This window comes from Lepisosteus platostomus, chromosome 17 (assembly GCF_059453375.1).
Source record: "Lepisosteus platostomus isolate fLepPlt1 chromosome 17, fLepPlt1.hap1, whole genome shotgun sequence".
Taxonomy (NCBI): domain Eukaryota; kingdom Metazoa; phylum Chordata; class Actinopteri; order Semionotiformes; family Lepisosteidae; genus Lepisosteus; species Lepisosteus platostomus.
The window spans coordinates 14,767,230-14,786,880 of record NC_142627.1 but is presented as its reverse complement, the minus strand read 5'-3'; the positions used below and the strand labels follow the sequence as shown (position 1 = coordinate 14,786,880).

Here is a 19,651-nt window from a genome sequence, read left to right as displayed (position 1 = left end):
TCTCTTCATATGACATTGCCAACATACTTTTCTCTAAAACAAAACAATATGTACATTTTAAAAACAAGACATTTTATATGAACAGTGGGTTTTGATTTACAGTATAACTATCATGCACAGTTTCAGCCTTGTTCTGGCCATAGCTTTCATAAGAGTTTATTGAAAGTTTTTGAATCTTTCTTGTGTGTAACAGTTAAATTGCTACAGAACATATCATTTGTAGGAGTAATGGTTCTAGAATTATTAAAATGTCACAGGAAATATATTTGGTACTATATCCCAAGTAGGGAAAGAATTAAATAGCAGGCCATTAACTTTCAGATTAGGTCATTTTTTTTTATTTTTTTTTTTAAACTTACTGAAACTGTAGCCTCTCATATCTCTTATTTAAACTCCTATTTGATGATATCGGAAACACATTTGCTGGCAAATTACAAACATAGTCTTTTTATTGGATATTGATCTTTCTGCCTTGCATTCCAAGGCAGACTTAATTCAACAATTCCCTAATTAGTTAAAGTCATAACCTGTGTCTTGTATTCATTTACCATTAATTAAACCTTTGATGTTTATTAGACTGGTGCTCAAAGCCAATACTAGACTTGAACAAGCATAGACAGTACAGGAGCTCAATATTGAGAAAATATAGCGCAACATCCCACTAATAGCTGAGTTGTTCACAATCAATATGGTCAATATAATACATCTGTACAAGTTGCAATGTCAGCAGCAGGAAAAAGGGAAAGTCAATTCTAATGTTATGTTTTGAGAGGGAGAAAAAACATTTTTGTTGATTGTTATAGAAATTGTGGAATGTCTGATACACAATAATTGCTCTTTCAAGACCATGGTCTAGGGTCTTCATCTGCATGATCTCAGAAAGTGCTCTTTGACATTACACTCTGTACTAACACAGGAAATTCTATGTGTGAATTGCAATGTAACAAAAATGTTGTATATTTCAGATGTAGGTTAAATGGAGTGTAACCCAAAGTGTTACCCGGGAGAGCTGCAAGACTTTTTTATCTCTATGCTGTCAGCATCTACCTCACCACAGAATTATGACTTAAGATCTAGGTAGCAGAAAGTGGTTTGTGCATGATGCTGGTTTCCTTGCCCCCTGCCCTTTGGAAGCATGTGGGCTTCATTAGTGTCTTAAAATTGTCCCCACCCACTTTGAAAATACAATTTCTTTAAACAAGCTTTATATTTTCCACAGTCAGCGAATGTGAATTGTCGTTTGTAAATTTAATGTTTTTATTGACTCAAAGCAGACTGGAGTAAGTCCTTGTCTTCTTCAACTCAGAGGTTAGTTGAATGGATATGACTATAAAGAACATTGTTTTAGTTGAATGACTATGGCTATAAATAACACTGCTTTTAAGTGGCATTGATTTGACTCAAGAAGCCCGCTTTTGAAAATGATTAGTATTTAATGCACACATTATTCCTGAAATCCAAACTCAACTTAGAATAAAAAATACCAACAAAAGAAAGAAAAAAAACTTTTAAAAGTCTAACTGGTTACAGCTATAACCAGCATGGCCATGGGTGGAAGAAAGCTTTTTATCCACTTCTCTATAAGAGCGTATAATGACCTCCTGATTATCTCATGTGCAGGAGATCACAGAATTAAATAGCTCTTCTACTTATGTGTCCTTGATTAATACTTCTGAGTTTGACATGGCTATGAGTCACTGTTGAATACAGATTTATCCCACTGAGACCACCAGGAATCTCTCCTTTGTGAATCCTCAAAAAGGTCTGACAAGCACCCTTGTCCTTGGAGGTGTTTCTGTTCTACTCACTTGGCATGGCTGTGTTTCCATGGTTGCAACATTTTGGATAACAGCTTGAATTATTCTTAACTCAGAGTTTTCTATATTGTATAATTTAAAGCAAATTATTTTCCTATTGCTTTGGAGCCAGGAAGAGCCTTTTACCCAGGGGGTAATACGGCCATTTACACTTTTCTTCAAGAGATTTGCACTACTCACAGAATGGTGTGCAGTGGTCAGAAATGGCTTGGCAAGGTGTGATCAATACAATATCATGGCTTAAAAATTAGAAAACATACTTGTGGGCCTAGGTAACAATTAGTGATTATAAGAGTAGATATGGATTTTGAGAAATAGTAGCTGTCAAAATGCTGGTGATTTTAGGGGTCATTTTCTGTAGGTGTACAGAAATTAAGCAATAAGGGATATTAAAGAAAGATGTAAACATGCTTTATTAATGTATAAAATACTAGAAATTAAATCGCCATTACATAGCAGACCGAAGGTAATGACATCCATTTCCAAAATTTACTTAGGATTGTCATTTGTAAAAAACGTACAGTATGCTACAGTATATACAAATATATACAATTCTTTTTCCGTATTTAAATGTAATTTATATAGAAAATCATTGATTTTATATAACTGATTGCATTTTGGTTTAACCTGAATTGAGAACTTCCTGAGCTCACACAGTTTTTAGACTTTTATAACCATATCATTATCATAACCATATATTTGAAAATTTGAAGTAAATATCACAGAGATCAGCAGTTCCATGTATAGTGCTTATAGCATATTGCATTAATAGAGATTATTACCATATTATTTGTTCACTCTGTAACCCCGTGACAAAATAAATGAAATTGTATTGTTACAAAACAGAAACACTTTTTTTCAGAGGAACTGTAGGATAATAATGTAATAATTTTAATTGTCTTTTTTTAAATCAATTACTCTCCCCCTCTGGATGATTAATTAATGTATTAATCTATGAATTTATTATGCAATTAGGAAGTAAACTAATGTAAACTTGGGAAGATGATGTTTAGTTTTCTATTCTGCATCAGGAACCATCTTGTTTGACATACAAACTTAGTTCTTGTCATAAATTTAATATCTTCCTTTTCCTAGTTTATCTGCTTAGAATTAAGTTTTAGTAGTGGGGAGAAAAAAATCCTCACAATTTCTAAAAATGCTTAAAAATGTGATCTCAGTGAGGTGACAGGCAAGGAGGTCCTGTGTCACATTGCTGATTCTGCTGGTTCAGCTTTCTCGACCTGAAGAGCTGATACTGACAGGCGGAACCTGCTCCTAAAGACAGGCTGTTTTTTCTCGTGGCAGGGTACTTCAGTGAATTTGTGTTTTGCCATTTGGTCTGTGCAGTGACTCCCCCATGACTGAGAGAGAAGTAGGTTTCTCTCTTTAAATGAAGAGAACACTACTCGCTGTGCTACTAGATGCTTGTATTGTATACTTAGACGACCTTTTGATGTGTGCACATTCTTTTAAGAAAAGTGCAGAGACTTTGTGCTTTGGGCTTTTGAGGTGCTAAAAGGAGCGGTGACCCTGTCCCTTGTCCTGATGTTTCAGAAGCTGTTGTCACTAATACTGGATACTAATAATGGATAGAGGTACAGTACAGCAGAAAGGAATCACTGTGCTGCTCTTAAGGAGCCATTGCCAGTTGTTTCTCATTTGCTCTGACCCTGGATCTTTCCTTTGGCTGCTCAGCTTTAGAAAACCAGGGAGACAGATCATATCAGAAAATCTGAGGAAAGGGTTTGGGTGTTTTGCCCCTGCTGCAAAACTGAGTTTTCACCTCAGTGCCCTCCTTCCCGGGAGGGTCCTTGTTGGAGGTCATGTGAAGGGTCCAGATGAGAACAAGATGGTGACATGTAGTGCTTCATCAGGACTGCGTGTGTCTCCTAACAATATTAATATAAAAGGTCTATAATCTTACTGCAAATTTCCTCTGGTTTTCAGGTGCTGGCTACACATAAAATTGTTCCATACTGTAGGTACACTGCCCACTTCACAATGCTTCACTAGTGTTGAATTTTACCAGTGTGGCAAAACCTCAATTAAATCTCTCATGCCACATTTTAATTTTCCTTTCTAAATCAGGTGTTGTATTGTGATAGAATCTCAGCCTTTCAGCCTCAGTGCAGCAGAAGCTCTGCAGCACTAAGGTGCTGGATTGGCCAAGACACTGGCATTGGTGGGATTTCTAAGGCTATTTCTATTGGTGTGAGAGAACCTCCTCAACCCCACCATTATTACCTTATTGTTCTGGTATAATAAGTAGCACATGCTGTGCTTATTAAGTCAGGGTTAAGTTTTGCAGCAGCTCAAATGCTCAGAATCCAAATGCGTGCTGAACTGTTTTACTGAACTGTATGAAATGTATTTTACTGTAATACACTTTAAATGCAGGGTAAATTTATTCCTCTTCACTTAAAACAGAGCTATACTAAGTATTTTTGAAGGAGACTGAATTTAAATTTAGAGGCGCTTAGAGGTATGAATATCTGTAAAACCAGGGCAAGAACTGTAATGATGTACTGCTGACTTTCTTTTTTAATCTTTATTTGTCTGGCAAAAGCACAATAGTTATTGCACTTGGAAAATATAGCAGTTCATTTTGCAGGTCTTTTTTAAAAAGAAATCAAAGTTTTTCCATAATCTGATATCTAACGAAACACAAATACAGTATGCATTATAAGAGTTATTCCAAAAAAGTAGAAACAGGTCAGCTGAAAAAAATATGATACTGTATACTACTTCAAGAAATGTCATTATAAAAGCTTGCAAGTCCTAGGATTTTGTTTTCAAGTCTGGCATTTTTTTATAATTACACTTATTTCAGCATAGGCTTTATTAAACAACTCTTTCCAAGAGGTTAACAAAATTTGAGGGAATGCATATACAACATATATTGTTCTGTTGATAGTATTTTTCAGTTCTTAACATGGTTAATGGACTTTAAAGGTAACATTTAGATCAATGCAAGCTATAGATTCCAACAGAATTTTCTCTTGTTGATTTATGCAGTCAATATGTAATTTCTCTTGAGAAATACTGCAGTTACAGTATTGAGTTAGTAAAGTACTCTAGTCCGGGCTGGAATCTGTTTTAATTTACCATTATTGATGAACACAAGCTGAAATTTTACTGATGGGGATGCATAATTTAATGATGTAATTGTGTTTTTTAATGAAAGGAAATCTGCAGTATAAACAATCTTTGACGTGGTGTTGATGGTGTTATTGGAAAGAGAGAGTTAGCTGTGTATTGTCATGCTTATGGATTCAGGATTTTTGGATGAGAAGAAAACAAGAAAAAAGCATTGAAATACAGTATAGAAAGCAGAAGTCTTTGCTTCCAGTTTGAGTTGCTTGCTTCTATTAAGTAGACTTTGCTTTGACTTCTATTATAGCACAAACAGTATCCATATCATTTTTACAGTTTTTTGCTTATGTTTCTCTTTTGTGTCATACAAATTAACCTCTGCCCTCCCCTCCAAAATAACCTCTTAAAAAGTGGTCAGTAATGAGATGTGTAACAAACTGTAAACGTTCTTACCATCAGCATTACGAAACTTTAATTTTCTGTAATTTCTGTGGGGGTGGTGTGTGTTTAGTGTCTGTGTTACAAAAAGAGGATGGAGAAGACCGGTGAAATTTTAACTAATAATTGCTCAAGTAATAGGAATGTCATGCACTCACAGTTAAAAAAACTAAATTTCTTCAGCCAAATGTACAGTACTATTCATGCGCAGCGATGAAACAAGTTGAAATTATGAGGAAGTGTGTTTAGGAAAAAAAAGGAATGTCTTTACAGTCACAGGGGGGCTGAACTAAACCACCCTGCCGTGTTGTAGAAGCTGATTCCCCAGGGTCTTTCTGTAACAGTGGGATGAGATCCTTGGATCAATAAACTGCTAACATTGCGAGAAGCTACAGTAGAAATGGGTTGAATGTTCTCCTATCTCTGTAGTCCTTCTTACTGTACACTATATTTATATGTAAAAACATCTAAGAAGGAAATAGTAACAAAGTAGAATCTGTGACAAAAATGTAAGAAAGGAAATAGGAAACACGAGGATGTTAACTCTTCATTTGAAAAGGAAGTTATATGTGAAAACAAAGCTTTCTTCTATCTTAATTGACATGGCATTGTATATTTTTGTTAAAGTCTAACATGTTTTATGTACCTGCTGTCTGTTTTAGAAAACTATTGGCACAACATATACAAACATGGCAGCCTCTTCAAGAATCACGGAACGTATTATTATAATTACTTATTCATTAATCATTATTATTGTTATTCATTCTGAGGCAGGCTAGCAGTAGTGAGCATGGTGGTTTCAGCTGACCTGCCACTAGAGGTCGTTAGGGCCTTTGTTGTTTGTGCTGTATATAGGGTTAACATGTGGTGCATTGATTGACTAATTAGGTAATGAAGAAGGGCTGAGAACCACCTTTGCACAGAAAAGACAGGTTTGGTATATAAAGGGACTCATGGGGGTAGCCAGGGTTGGGTTAGGTTGGAGTATGGCTTTGTTGTTGTGAAGAAAAGCTTTTTGCAGAATAAAGTGTCCTAGCACAAACTCCATGCTAGCCCTTGTTATTTCCACATGTGGATCTCGGTTAGAAGCTGGCCTGGTTAGAGGTTGGCTTGTCACACCATCTGTACCTTTTGACTTATAATTCTGACTACAAGTATTTTAAGGAATATATGCCAAAGGTCATGAGTTCAAATAATGAAAAATTAAAAATTCAGTAAGATTTCCCTGTGCCCCTTAGATACTGGAGCAGTTCAAGAAACACTCATTTGGAGGGTTTATCTTGATAGTTGTTTTCAAATATCGTAATGGGGAGAAAAGTAATTCACGAAGTAATAATTTTTTTAAGCCGTCTGAAAAGTGACTGCTGAGTCTGCCAAAACTCTCATACTGTACAGTATGTAGAATACATATAATTTAAATACTATGATTATTATTCTAAAATCTGTTTGCTATGTTTTATAGAAAACAATTTTAAAGAAATCTATTCTTTTGGTACCTGTTATTTCAGACCTAAAGCAAATCAATGACCACGTACCGTTTGTTGTGCTAGTTCAGTTGAGCGACTTCAGAACCTAATTAAATCAGTCAGCTTGATGCCTGGTCGCTGGTGTTAGACAAATAAGCCAGTGAGTTTAAAAACCTCTCGAAGTGCTATTTGCAAATTACTTATCTGAAAGTGTTGACTGTTGTACAGAAATCAAGCAGTAAATAATAGCATGGTGCAGTTTTCAGCCTGTTTTTCCCATTAGTAGATCAATAGGATTTTAAAGGAGATTTCTGCAGGAGAAACAACTGCATCTAAATAATTATTTTTTGATGCCCCTGCATTTTGTATAGACCCATTGCCAAGTCAAATACAATTTTGAAATATTTTGAACAAATAAAACCTTTCATATTGTGCTTTATTAGAGTGAACACCGCTTGTTTTCCAGAAAAATAGTTTTTCCACTTAAATTTCATTTTTTAAAGGAAGTACATTTTGAAATTGCCTTTGGAAAGTTGAAATGTTTGTTTACTTGACATATAATTGTGAAAAGAGGTATATTAGGCTGAAGCAGGAAAACTTTTTTATACACTTAATATATGATGCACCTCTTACATTCAGTACATAATTATTTTCATGTAGCATTCAGTACATGATATGAATTGTACAGAGACCTTCACATTAGGGGTTAGTAAAACAAGCAAATTAAAATGAATAGCAGCATAACCTAAACATACAGTATTCATAAATTTTAATTCTTCTGCAGCTTCTGTTTTTTTAACTGTTCCTTTACTCTCCCTGCTCTGTTCATAAAGCCTTTAAGACAACCCTTTATTTATTTTGCCCTTTCAATAAAAGTCCCTTGTGGTGGACTAGATCTTTTTTCCTACACCGGACTTAGCCACTATGCTTCTAACTCAGATCCACATAACCATCTAATGGAATGGGAACCTCTGACCACAAGTGTATGGATGGATTCATTCCATAGTTAATAAGAGATTTATGAGCTAAGGAATTGCAATATAGCAGTGTGCAGTTAAAAGCATGTTTTTTTTTTAATATAGAAGCCAAAGTCTGCTCTTGGAAGGAACAAAATATTCTCCAAAGCAGCCCAAATCAGACTGTGGTATCTTTGTTTTAAAAAAGGGTAGATTTATGGGGGAAATTTGAAGAATAATTTGTACCTCATTTATTGTGGGTCTGGTAGCTTACAATTAGTAAAATCGTTTCGTACAGCTTTTTTAACATCCAGTGAAACACAGTGGTTTTGTTGGTTGGACTAAACAAAATCCAAAGAATTTAAATACAGAAAAAAGGATGAAAGATCAGTGAAAATACGTTTTTTTTAATGGTTTACACTAGATGGCAGTTTTGTAATGTCTTCCACATTTTTCACATTCACATGGAAGAACAGGAAAGGTCTTCTGTGTTTAGTCTGCACTTGGGGTCTCTGTATGGCCACTTTAGACCCCATGGACTTCCTGGAACATATGTTAGCAATTTAGCAGCAGACATTTATTTCTTTGTTTTACTGCTTTGGCTCTTTGAGAATGTGTCAGAGCTGGGTTATGGGCTGTCTGGATCATGTCAGAGGCCACAGGGTTCAGGTTCATGTGACAACCCAGACTGAGGAAGGATGAGGTTGGGGAGGTGAGGAAACTGACCCTTTCTTTCACCTCCAACCAGTCACAAGTCTGTCTGTGAACCAAGGCCAAAAAGCTGGGCGTTACACTGCAGATGCAGCTGAATAAACAAAACACTGCACCTCCTCAGCCTTTGCGTATTTCATCAACAGGAGTTTAATCAAAGCCAGTTTATGTCTTGAGAACAGGTTCTAATCCTTCATCCTTTCCTTTTCCCCTTGCTCTATTCCCTCAGCACCCTCCAGACGGACCGACCTTGAAATCCTTGGCTACTGCATGCTGCACTGGATTTGTGGAACGTTGCCCTGGGAGGACAACCTAAAGAACCCCGTGCTTGTCCAGAAAGCAAAAGCACAGTACTGCTTTATCCATGTTTTAAAAATTACAGAAATGCAGAGTCAATGTGTCCTGGGCTTGTAATAGGAAGAATGATGTTGCTGTCCACAATGCAGAGCAGCATTCTACAATTGTAAAAAAAGACCAATACAGTTAACATTAATCTCAAGGAAGCATGCACAGAATTCTAAACTACAGAATTATGCAACTAATTCATATTTTATCACAACATAACTAAAAACTGTGATGAACAGACAACTAAGAGGAATGAAAAGCTGAAGATAACTTACTGTAAGCTTAACTGTATATACAACATGGATACTACCAAATGCCAAAATATGTGAAGCTAATGTTTGTACCACCTGGAGCCCTAAGGGAAATGGTGAAACACTAGTACAAAGAAGCACATAGGAATACTTTTGTTTACTTGTTTTTCAACACGTATCAGTTAATTTGACTGGTTTAGCTATAAACCAATTTCAATAAGGTCATTTGTTTTTAAATATAAAATAATTCACCTGTTATAAATGTTGCTGTAATTCTAAAGTCTCCAAAACTCTGTCCTTCAGCACAAAGAGATACCGAAACATATAGATTTCTACTGTAATTAATAGAAAATTGCATTGTAAATTCTGAGCTGCAAAAAGAGTAAGAGTGGTGCTGTTTTTGTGCCTTTTAAATAACTTAGATCTTCTTCATGTATATTTTCATTACCCTGTCTGAGCATCTTAAAGGTGCTCAGAGAACTTGGAATTTACCTATAGTAATTTGACTAAATATGACGATTCTTTTTAGCGTATCAGTGTGATAGTTCTATCCACCATTGTTTAAATGGCATTCCAACTATTTAGTTCTTGGGCTATTTTAATATAGATATAAATATGAGAATTCACATTTGCCTTATATAATTATTTACAGTACCTAAACCCGTAACAAATAAATAATTCTTGACTCAGTTTTTCATTTCCCCTCCAGGCTTATGGAAAACCTTCCAGATTCTGTAATTCTGAGTTCAGCCTCTGGAACTAACTGCAGTAAGTGTGTTTTCCTCAAGAATTCCAGAATTCCAAAAGATTATGAGATCACAGGATGAAGGTAGACCTTATCACAAGGCACAGGTTGGGCCACCATGAGGACAGGAGGCAAAGGATCCCCACAAGCTATTGATGCCACAAAGAACAGTTTGCTTTCAAATCACATAGCCTAACAGAATGCATTTCAAAATCAAGAAAACTGTATAAAAATAATTTCTTTTGAACTGTTATGTAATATTTTACATGTGAGAGCGGATGATTGTGAGGATGGCAGGTTGGAATAGTCCTCTCAAGGGTATTCATGAAGTATGATTATAGTGTATTTCACAACCTTGTGAGGAGTGCAGTGACAGCTGGACTTTCAAGATAAGACTAAAACATGCATCAATAATGTCTTGAATTTAAAAATGTGCATGTGATATACATTCAACTTAAAGATACAGTAAACCCCCTTACTTAGGCCTAATATATATCAGTAGCCTTTTTTGAAGACCTAACATTTAAAATGCAAGCAGAAGGTAAAAAAAAACCACAGCACAACACCCGGTTTTTATCAATTTCAGTGTCATGACATTGTACAAGAAAGTTGCAATGAGATGCACAAATTAAAATGGTAGTGTTGCACAAAATCTTTTATAATTTACTTCCTTTGCAAAGGGCCTTCTCATCTCCACAGTGCTTTGTGTTTCTGTGACAGCTGGATAATGTGATTGCCAGCAGTTGGTTGAACCTGTGCTGAGAGGTTATTTATGTTGCAAAGCCATTCCCTGCATGTTGGCTAGCCTGAAAGCAACTTCAGTGTTAGCTCATCTCCCATCCCCCACTTTTTTTTTTTTGCTTTTTCCTTTAAAAGGATATTAGAACCCTCTTAAATTAGTCTTTAAGGTTCAGTGAAGGCGACAGACTTTTATTTTATTTTTATTTTTTTTACATGATCTTAGAGTTTTGTCACAGAACAGCATCTTCAGAATATCCATAAGGTGTATCTGAAAATTCCAGATCAAAAATCACACAGTATCCCACAAGGTATTCCTTATTGCTTCGCTTTAGTCCTTGTAATTTCACTGATATGCTTTTGTTGAGCAAGGGGAATTATGAAAGTGAAATTTAATTGCTCACTCTAGTGCGAAATCTGAGTATAAAACTAATAGCCTGGACTGTATATACTGTTTCAAAAACTGGAAAGGATTTTTCTTATGGGTTATCTTTTGTATGTCATATGATTGTTAATAACACATTAAAAATGTCTAATTTAGTTAGAAAGTGCCTTTATTTACAAAAACTGCTTAAATATTAAAACATTTTAGAGCATGATGAACAAAGCCTCCATGTAATGTTTTTCACATTTACTGTAAATCTTGATACAGTTTGCTTAAGGTCATATATCATATTCAGGCATTTAGCTGAAGTGCACTTTATAAATTCTATTTGGAATTTGTTGGTCTCACGCATTCCAGTCTGTGCAATAAATGCATGCTGTTCCATGCTAATGGCAAAATGATCCCTGTGTATTGCCGAGAATGTTATAGCTGTAATTCCTTAATTTTGCCATCACTTTTTTTGCTCCTGGAAACTGTAGAAACAATGGGGGAAATGCGTTTTTCTTGGAAACTGAGAATAATGTGCTCAATGTACAGCGCTGGGATCAAGAGCTTGTTCACAGTCACGTGCAGGACTGAGTCTGGCCCCGAGGCCACTGGCTAGAGAACAGTTCAATACAGCACTTCAGTAACCAACCATTGCTCTTTTATCTACCCTTAGGGGAAGCAGTCAGGTTTTTATGCTGCGTTAAAACCTTGGGATATGATGAAAGGCCAAACTACCAGATGCTACGAGATATTCTTTTAGATGGAGTACAAGAAATGAAAACAGACTACAAGGGCCCTTTGGATTTTTCTGCTGGGCATGAAGTGGAAGCACATGGTTCCAAGTTCCATGAAGTAAGTTTTAAGTGACGTTTTTGCTTAATTGGGAACAGATGTTGTAACCTTTACTGTACACAAAGATTTGGGCTAAAAGATTTATCCGTCTACAAGATGAAGAGATAGTAATGTTTGTGAACCCTCTTGTGACCCTTCAGGATATAGCATTCCATTGTACTGTAAACTGTGAACTTTATGGGATATTAGAGCTGCTAGAAAAAAGGCTTGCACTGAAATAGAGAGATTTACACATTTTCAACAGTCCCAGGTCTGTTAACTGAAAGACTAAAACTATAAAGTTTATCACTATAATGAGCTTGTGTACTGAAATGTACTTATTTTAAAACTGAAAAAACTTCTACGTCAAATATCCCAAAAGAATACAGCAACATTATCATGGAATGTCAAACATGTGCTACAGTTAATATCTTTACTACTGTATTTTGTAGCATTTTATTAACAATGGACTATTTCACCTTTGGTAGGACAGGTATCATAATTTATAGAGTGTGTAACTGCAGAATCTTTTTTTCTCACTCTCCTTATTATAGGGGAAAAATGCAATTTTCCAGATCCAGATCAAAAAGTTATAACACTGGTTAGTTAATTTCCCATCTCAAAACATGCATTTTTAAAAACCACCACTTGCTAACTGGGTAGAATTACTTTCCAGACACAGGGATGTGGATTCAAACTGCAAACTTTTGAAAGATATATTTTTGGACTGTGTAATACATGGGATAAACTAGGAGTAATACCCCTTTCATACAACCACAATTAATGGCAAAATGATAGTACTCAATTCCTTCTCTCATTTAATACATGACACTTTATCTTGACTGTCAGTATCCTGATTCCCTGTCAGTTGGTTTGGAAATGAAGTTGTACCTCATCATGTGTTGAGTGGCCTAGAGCAGCTTTTATTTGCTTGATCTCTTAATAATAATGGCCATCTCTGTTAATTTGAACTGGTGAACTGTACTAAAAAACTTTGAAGTCTAATTAATTTGAATGTCACACAATATATTGCAGAAGAGTTTCCACTATTTTTACACAGTTCCATACAGTTTATTTCTATTTGTAAGTGTATAATAGTGCCATTGTTTTATAACAGGTTCATGTGTATTAAAATATAAAAAATATTCAGTACTATAAGCACTTTACTGTTTCATACCTTCTTAAAGTACAAACTAAAAATGGAAAGTTTTAGATAAGTAGTTTTAAGAAGCCCTGTGAAAAGTGGTTTGTATAATCCCTGCACAGATGGTGCTGATTTGCTACGTATTTGTAGCTGTAACTATTGCAGAAATAAAATATCCTTAAAGTAATAAATTAGCTCTCCGGGAGCAAAACCTTGGCACAAGAGCTTTACATCCTTCAATTAAGGAGAAAAAGAAGTATTTCAATAGCTGTGATATTGACATCACAGAGCCTGCAAGGTAATCATTCTTAACAGCGTAGAATATTTCTGAAGGCTTCCTTGCATGGCTAATTAACTGGCAGTAGGAATGTGTAATTTTTTCATGATCCTCTGATCATCACCTCACATTCATGAAACAATTACAGTATGTTTTGGTGGAGCAGTTGGCTTTTAAACCCATTGTTACCCTGTTTACTTATTTCAGAAGATGTAAAATATTTTCTACATGTGTTTTAAAGAAATATTTCCTTTTATTTTAAAAAAAAAATCAGTCCACCATATTTTATACATCTTTGGTTGTGACAGTATATTAAGTATTAACTTCATTTATGCTAAAGACTGATGATGAGGGTCAGGGCTTTGAGATGCTCTGTAGATCCAGGTGCTCCATATAATTAGCTTGTCAGACAAAAGAATTAAGATCTTACTCTTGCCGGTTTTCCATCTTCCAGCAAGTACGCGTCTCAATTCCTGACTTACACCGTTATGCAAAAAAAATCAAAAGAGAACAAAAGTTGTGAAGACTATCTCAGGACAACTTTCAAAGTACTGTGCTCCATTGCAAAACTTGTTTCATTTTAATTTCTCCAAAACAAGGGCCCATTTTAAAATCCAACATTTATGTTCAAGTGAGAAGAAATATTTTTTCCACACTATTTCATAGTTTTATCATTTCTTTAAACAAATTAAACTCTGAAGATAATCTTTTTAAAAAATGTACGAAAAACTAATCTTGTACATTTCTGAAGACAAAGGAGACCAAAGTTGTTCCAAGTTTTGTCTCATTTATGCAAAATCCCTAAACAATTGTGTTTATACTGTAGCATTCACTCCTTCCATACAGAAGTATTTTTCTGTGTTCACTTTGCACTTCTGCTCTAAAAGATAGCATGAATATCAGGTTTTCTTCAAAACCTCTGACACTGAAGTATATTCACATGCAAACTGTAAACTTTAAGTTTATTTTCCCTGTACCTGACCCCAGAAACATTGTGGCCAAATTTAGTTTGGAGAGATGCCACCTTGAGTTCCTGAAGTGTCATTAATCAGGCTTTTCCCATACACAGGATTCAGGTCAGTGTAAGAGCATATTCTAGCAGAGCTTAGTGTTCTGATGTGCAGTTATTTGGGGTTTTTGTCTGTCAGAATTAAACAACCAATGGAAGCTGAGACAGTGTTTTATACTTTAAGTTTAAAATAAAGATTAAGTATGATTTTGAAGCAATTGCTGAAACAGATTAAATGCATATTATTTTGCATAAAAATCCTAATAAATGGTAATTACTTTGGCTCATCAATTATTGTGGATTTCTTTAGAGCCTAAACATGCATGAGGTGCAGCTTGGTTTCCTTGTTAATAAATTGAAATAGAATGAACATGGAGCAGTTTAATTTAAGCAGAATTAATATAACTAATGCAAATGATGTATAGAGGAGGGGCCTGTGGTGAAGTTACCCTTAAATCACAATTTTTTCCTCCTCAGCAGTTTTTTCAGAAAACTCCCAAGATACAATCTGCAGCTAGAGAAACAAAATCCAAACCAAAATCCCAGGACAATGAAGAAGAACATAGAAAGATTAAAGATTCAACACAAACACATGCTCGTAAATTGGTGGCAACCCAGAGACATTTGCAGGAGGAGGTAAGTGGATCTACCCACATTGTTACAGAAATATTTTAGTGTATGAACAACCTTGAACATTTACAGTAAATGTATACAAATGTAAATAATTGTATTTTAATATGATAAAACACAAGACACGAGCAAAATGAAATATAACTGCTGGTGGATTAAAGAAAGTAAATTTGATTGTTTATTGCTGGATGTTACCAGGTACATTTTTATTGTCACACTGCCATACCTACGTTTAACAACTTGTGGCCATTGACAATGATGATTAAAAATAGAATGGTTTTAGAATTTCAAACACACTGTCCCATTAAAAAAAAGTTTTCTGCAGTTCCTATTTCATTGTTTGATCGCTTATTTCATTTCAGGACAAGATGTCTCAGACAAAACAAATAAAAAGAAAAACAACATGCAAAGAAGAAAATGGACAGAGGCCCAGCACTAAACAGTTCAATCATGAACTAATGCAATCTGAACATCAGGGACAACTTTGCCCACCGTGCTCTAATTACTTAGCTGTGAATGAATCCACAACACCTAAAACTGTTAAAATATACAGCGGTGCGATTACTGTACTTTTATGCTTGATTTTCTATGTTTTGTTCCTTCTTTGAAGAAAAGGGAAATGATGCATCGTTTCAGAGACCGAAGCACCTGTCGATACACAGGTCCAATCAGCATCTGAACAAATCTGCTCTTCACGATTTTTTAGTAGTCATTTTCACTGTAAGTGGCTGTAAAAAAAAAAAAGAAAAAAATTGTTTTGTAAACATGCATAACATTTTAATAAATAAAAGTGAGAAACTATTAAGTTTGATTTAGCTTTTTAGAAAACAAGGCTTTCAATACCTTACTACAGTATGGGCACTCTCCAAAGATGATGTTAAAACTCTGTCTACTAGAGGGAAGCCCTCTCAGCCACTGCAAATAGAAAATAAGATGCAATCAATTTATAAACAAACCAAATTCCAGCTCCAGGCTGGCTGGTAATGATTTCTTACCTCATATAGACAGGCTTGATGGAAAGGCTGACCACATCGTGGATCATTGCACACTTGATCTGGTATGGCTGAATCAAGTCGATATGAATAACAAATGCCACACTCCATACTGAAATTCTGTAACGGGCAAGAGTAAACAGAATGCTTTAGGTTCACCTTTGGTCATTGCAATTTCCCCCAAATAATATTGCAGACCATGGGCTAAATGCAATATGTTTAACTGATATCAACCCCCCTGGAAAATGGTTGATCATGTAATCACAGTAAAACTGTGAATCATTGTACTTTTACCATCTTTTTCATGTGTAGGTACAATCATCTAAAAATCATATAAAACTCTTGCTGTGGTCTCCAAAACCTGTATGTAGTGACCTTGGTTTGACTTGTTTTTAACTTGTGAGCAGCCACAACTGTATCAGTATCCTTTCTTCTTCATCCTACACAGTACTGGCAAAAGAACATAAGAACCTAAAAAAGGTTAAAACAAGAGCCGACCATCTAGCCTGACCAGTAGTAGCTAAGGACCTCATCCAGTTGTTTCTTCAAACAAGCCAGAGGATCAGCTTCAACATGGTGGGCAGCTCGTTCAATGGGCGCACAGCCCTTTCTGTAAAGAACTGCCTCTTGATCTTGGGTTTAAATGCATCTCCATGCAGTTTCCACGTCGGTCCTCTGCTTTGTGTGTTACACGTTATTTATTTAAGCTTTTTTAGATAATTAAACTTTAAGCACTCCATTAAAAGGATTCCTAGAAAATGTAAACAACCGGTCAACTAAACTTTTACCACTTTAGAATGTCAATTATGCTTATGCATTAATGACCCACAAAGAAATTTGGAACCTACCAACTAAAAAAAAGAGAAAAGTAATGGATCTATGTTAAAACATCTTTTAATATTGCTTAAGATTCAGAAACCTTTGTTATTGTATGCCACATCTCTGTAAACAACCCAATTACAGGAGACACTCAGCTTCCAATTATAAGTGCTATTTTTTATATTGTGTACCTGTACACATGTAAATCTGTTTACAAGATTTAAGGAAAAATTGTACCGCTTTTTGTTGAGATGCAGGTGCAGGGAATTCTATTTCCAAAATGTCCATCAGGTTCTGTAGTACAGTACATTCAGGATTCCTACAAACAAGTGTAATTTAATTCTCCGAACTAAAGATATGTCTACAGAAAAGTTACAATACACTATGATAGGTGAAAATCTCATCATTCCCTGAGTAAAGGAAAAGTAAAATGAAGATATAAAAAAATAATGGAATTAGAAGTTATGAGATATGAGATTGCTATCACACAATGAAACTAAATTGCCTGTAAAGCCTGGAAACCACAAAACTGCACCTTACTTTTTCTGAAGTAATAGTAAGTTAAAAAACTAATTTCTTTATTTTTGCCTACTTTCACAGTTGTCTTTAAATAAGCATAATATATTTATACAAAAAAAACTTTATTTCCTCACCATAAATGTATATTGGCATTCAGTTTATTCCTTAATGGGGTTACAACTGTGGAAAAGAAAAACATAATACACCACAAATTAATGGAGAATACTATACGTTTTGTTTAGCAGAAAACTATTACACTAATGGGTATTTTCCAGTTATGAATGCAGTGGTGATGAGGAAATATAAATTTAACATCGGTGATCAATTCAAATCTTAAATGTGGCTCTGCTAGCATCCTATGGTATGCTGTAGTATGTGGCCATTGTATATTGTACAGTATGCTGTAGTATGCTGGGCATTGTAATTCCCTCTGTGTAACAAACTTAATTGACTAGGATTTTTCATTTACTGTATGTGATACCAAAAACTTGTTACTGTCCTTCCTAAATTTTGTATCATGATGAGTTATGAATTGGGATGGACTGCATATGTATACTCAAATGTAAAATGTTATAGTATACAAAGTCATGTTTTTTAAAGTGATCACAGTGCCATGAAACAGACATGTTTTGATGGGGGTACTGATTAACAATTTGGATTGTTTCAAAAAATCTTTTGCACTCCTAAAACCTTTTGCCAACACATTTAAGAAATAACTAAACTGTTAAGAAAAATACTTAATCATGGACTAACCAGATGTTTACAATTACATTTAATCAAATAGAGGTGTTGTGGAGAAATGTCAAAATGTAACTTCTTGAAATGAGTAAAATGTTTTCTAAATTAAATTGAAAACTTGTAAACTAAACTGTAAAGAAGCCAAAGATGTAACCTTGAGTGCAACATATGCAAGGAAAACACAGTTTACTTGCTTCTGAAGGATTCTAACATAGAAAGCAGTTATGCTATTTGCCCTTGCAAGGCAATGACATCATTAAATCCTGTGCTTACAACTAATTATGTTATCCTACTGTGAAACAGGACACTTTGCTGCGTTCCTAGTGACCTTACTCACAGATCCTGGTGAGACAGAGCAAGCTACTCCACATAACAAGTAGAGGGGTAGTGGAACATGTGTCAGATACAAACAATGATAACTAATGTAATTACAAAACATTATCTAAGAGATCTGCACTAGATGCAGATCAACACTTTCATCAAAATATATAAAGTAGAATGCTTGAATTGAATATAACCTGTAAAGCATACCTTAAATATGGTGTAAATACTACACAGGTTTTATTTTGATAGCTTAAATGTAGAATTGTAAAAGGAATTCTAGTTACTTTATGTGAGCATGTTTTACTCTCATCATTCCCTATCTTGAATTGACATTGTACAGCATACACAGCACAAGGTAAACATATTCTAGCACATCCTCAATATTGTGAAAGACTCACAATTCCAAAATAATGATTATTCTATTCAAGAATAAGTCATTGTGGAGCTGGATAATAGCATTTGTTTGCCAGAAAGTGCAAACTGCATTATTTCTACATAATCTGACCTCAGATTTTGAGGTTCAACTTGTACCATGCCTGGCTACTGAAGTGTGTATTTAATATCAATGAAGAACATTGCTAGGCAACCAATAATATGCTCTTTATGTCAATGTTCACCATGCATGACCTTGGATTTCAAGAAACAATCATACAAGCCTATAGACAAGTGCTTATTCATGCTGAAGCTGATCAGTTTATATATCAAAACTGTATATATGGACAGTTTGTATTTATAGATTCTCTGAACAGAATCAATCTTTCACTGAATAACACAAATATTGCTGAAGTTGTCTCCTTGACTTATGACTTTACAAAAACAGATTAATAAGTGTAAAAGGTTTTTCAGCAATGGGACTGATGCTCAGAAGAGTCAACCATGAATATTAAAAGGTGGCATATAGAAAAATAAAAATAGTCAGAAAATAATGCAATCCAGGATGTAAACTCTTAAAAGATGTACACAGATGTTAACAATAGAAACTAGTTTCTCATGAGAAAGAGTCATTTATTTAATTTCCTTCAGTTTCCAGTCATTGAGGTTTCTGGCTTTTATTCTCTCTCACTACATGACAGGTCAATTTTAAAACAGCCATAATGCTAGATTTCAACTAAGTGCTATCACAGTCATACAATTTTAAATAAAGACTTTTAGAAAAGATGAGATTACATTGCATTCATGTTTTTTTGTTAATGTCATAGGTGACACTGGCAAATAACTTTAAAAGTAGTTCATTTATGTCTAATTTGTAAAAAAATACAGTAAATCAATTTATGTGGCCTTCAATCCAGCTCCTAATATTTAACAGATGTCACAAGTCAAACTGGCAAAATATACACACTATTTTTCATTAAACAGAAATTTACTACAGAAATGGTTGTCCTAAATGTGATTTATTGCATTTAGCATAAAACAAACAAATATGAAGAGTACAGTA

At 34.8% G+C, this 19,651-nt stretch overlaps 2 protein-coding genes across 7 annotated transcripts in view; one reads left to right on the top strand and one right to left on the bottom strand.

Moving 5' to 3' along the window:
- The window catches only part of vrk2 (VRK serine/threonine kinase 2), a 24,824-nt gene extending 8,648 nt beyond the window's left edge, over positions 1–16,176 (top strand). For 2 of the 4 annotated variants that reach the window (XM_088610507.1, XM_088610509.1), the window contains 5 exons: positions 8,711–8,831; positions 9,787–9,845; positions 11,607–11,785; positions 14,672–14,830; positions 15,187–16,176. In XM_088610507.1, the coding sequence (XP_088466633.1) occupies positions 8,711–8,831; positions 9,787–9,845; positions 11,607–11,785; positions 14,672–14,830; positions 15,187–15,432 (764 nt within the window). In that variant the 3' untranslated portion in view covers positions 15,433–16,176. Of the gene's footprint in view, positions 1–8,710; positions 8,832–9,786; positions 9,846–11,606; positions 11,790–14,671; positions 14,831–15,186 lie in introns of all 4 variants that reach the window. The other 2 variants (XR_015927983.1, XM_088610508.1) reach the window with 2 other exon arrangements.
- fancl (FA complementation group L) overlaps positions 14,993–19,651 on the bottom strand; it is a 23,281-nt gene continuing 18,622 nt past the window's right edge. For all 3 annotated transcript variants that reach the window (XM_088610510.1, XM_088610511.1, XM_088610512.1), the window contains exons 11-15: positions 17,289–17,334; positions 16,873–16,954; positions 15,820–15,936; positions 15,668–15,739; positions 14,993–15,552 (exon numbers count right to left, since the gene is read on the bottom strand). In XM_088610510.1, coding sequence (XP_088466636.1) covers positions 15,517–15,552; positions 15,668–15,739; positions 15,820–15,936; positions 16,873–16,954; positions 17,289–17,334 — 353 coding nt within the window. In that variant the 3' untranslated portion in view covers positions 14,993–15,516. The remainder of the gene's footprint in view (positions 15,553–15,667; positions 15,740–15,819; positions 15,937–16,872; positions 16,955–17,288; positions 17,335–19,651) is intronic.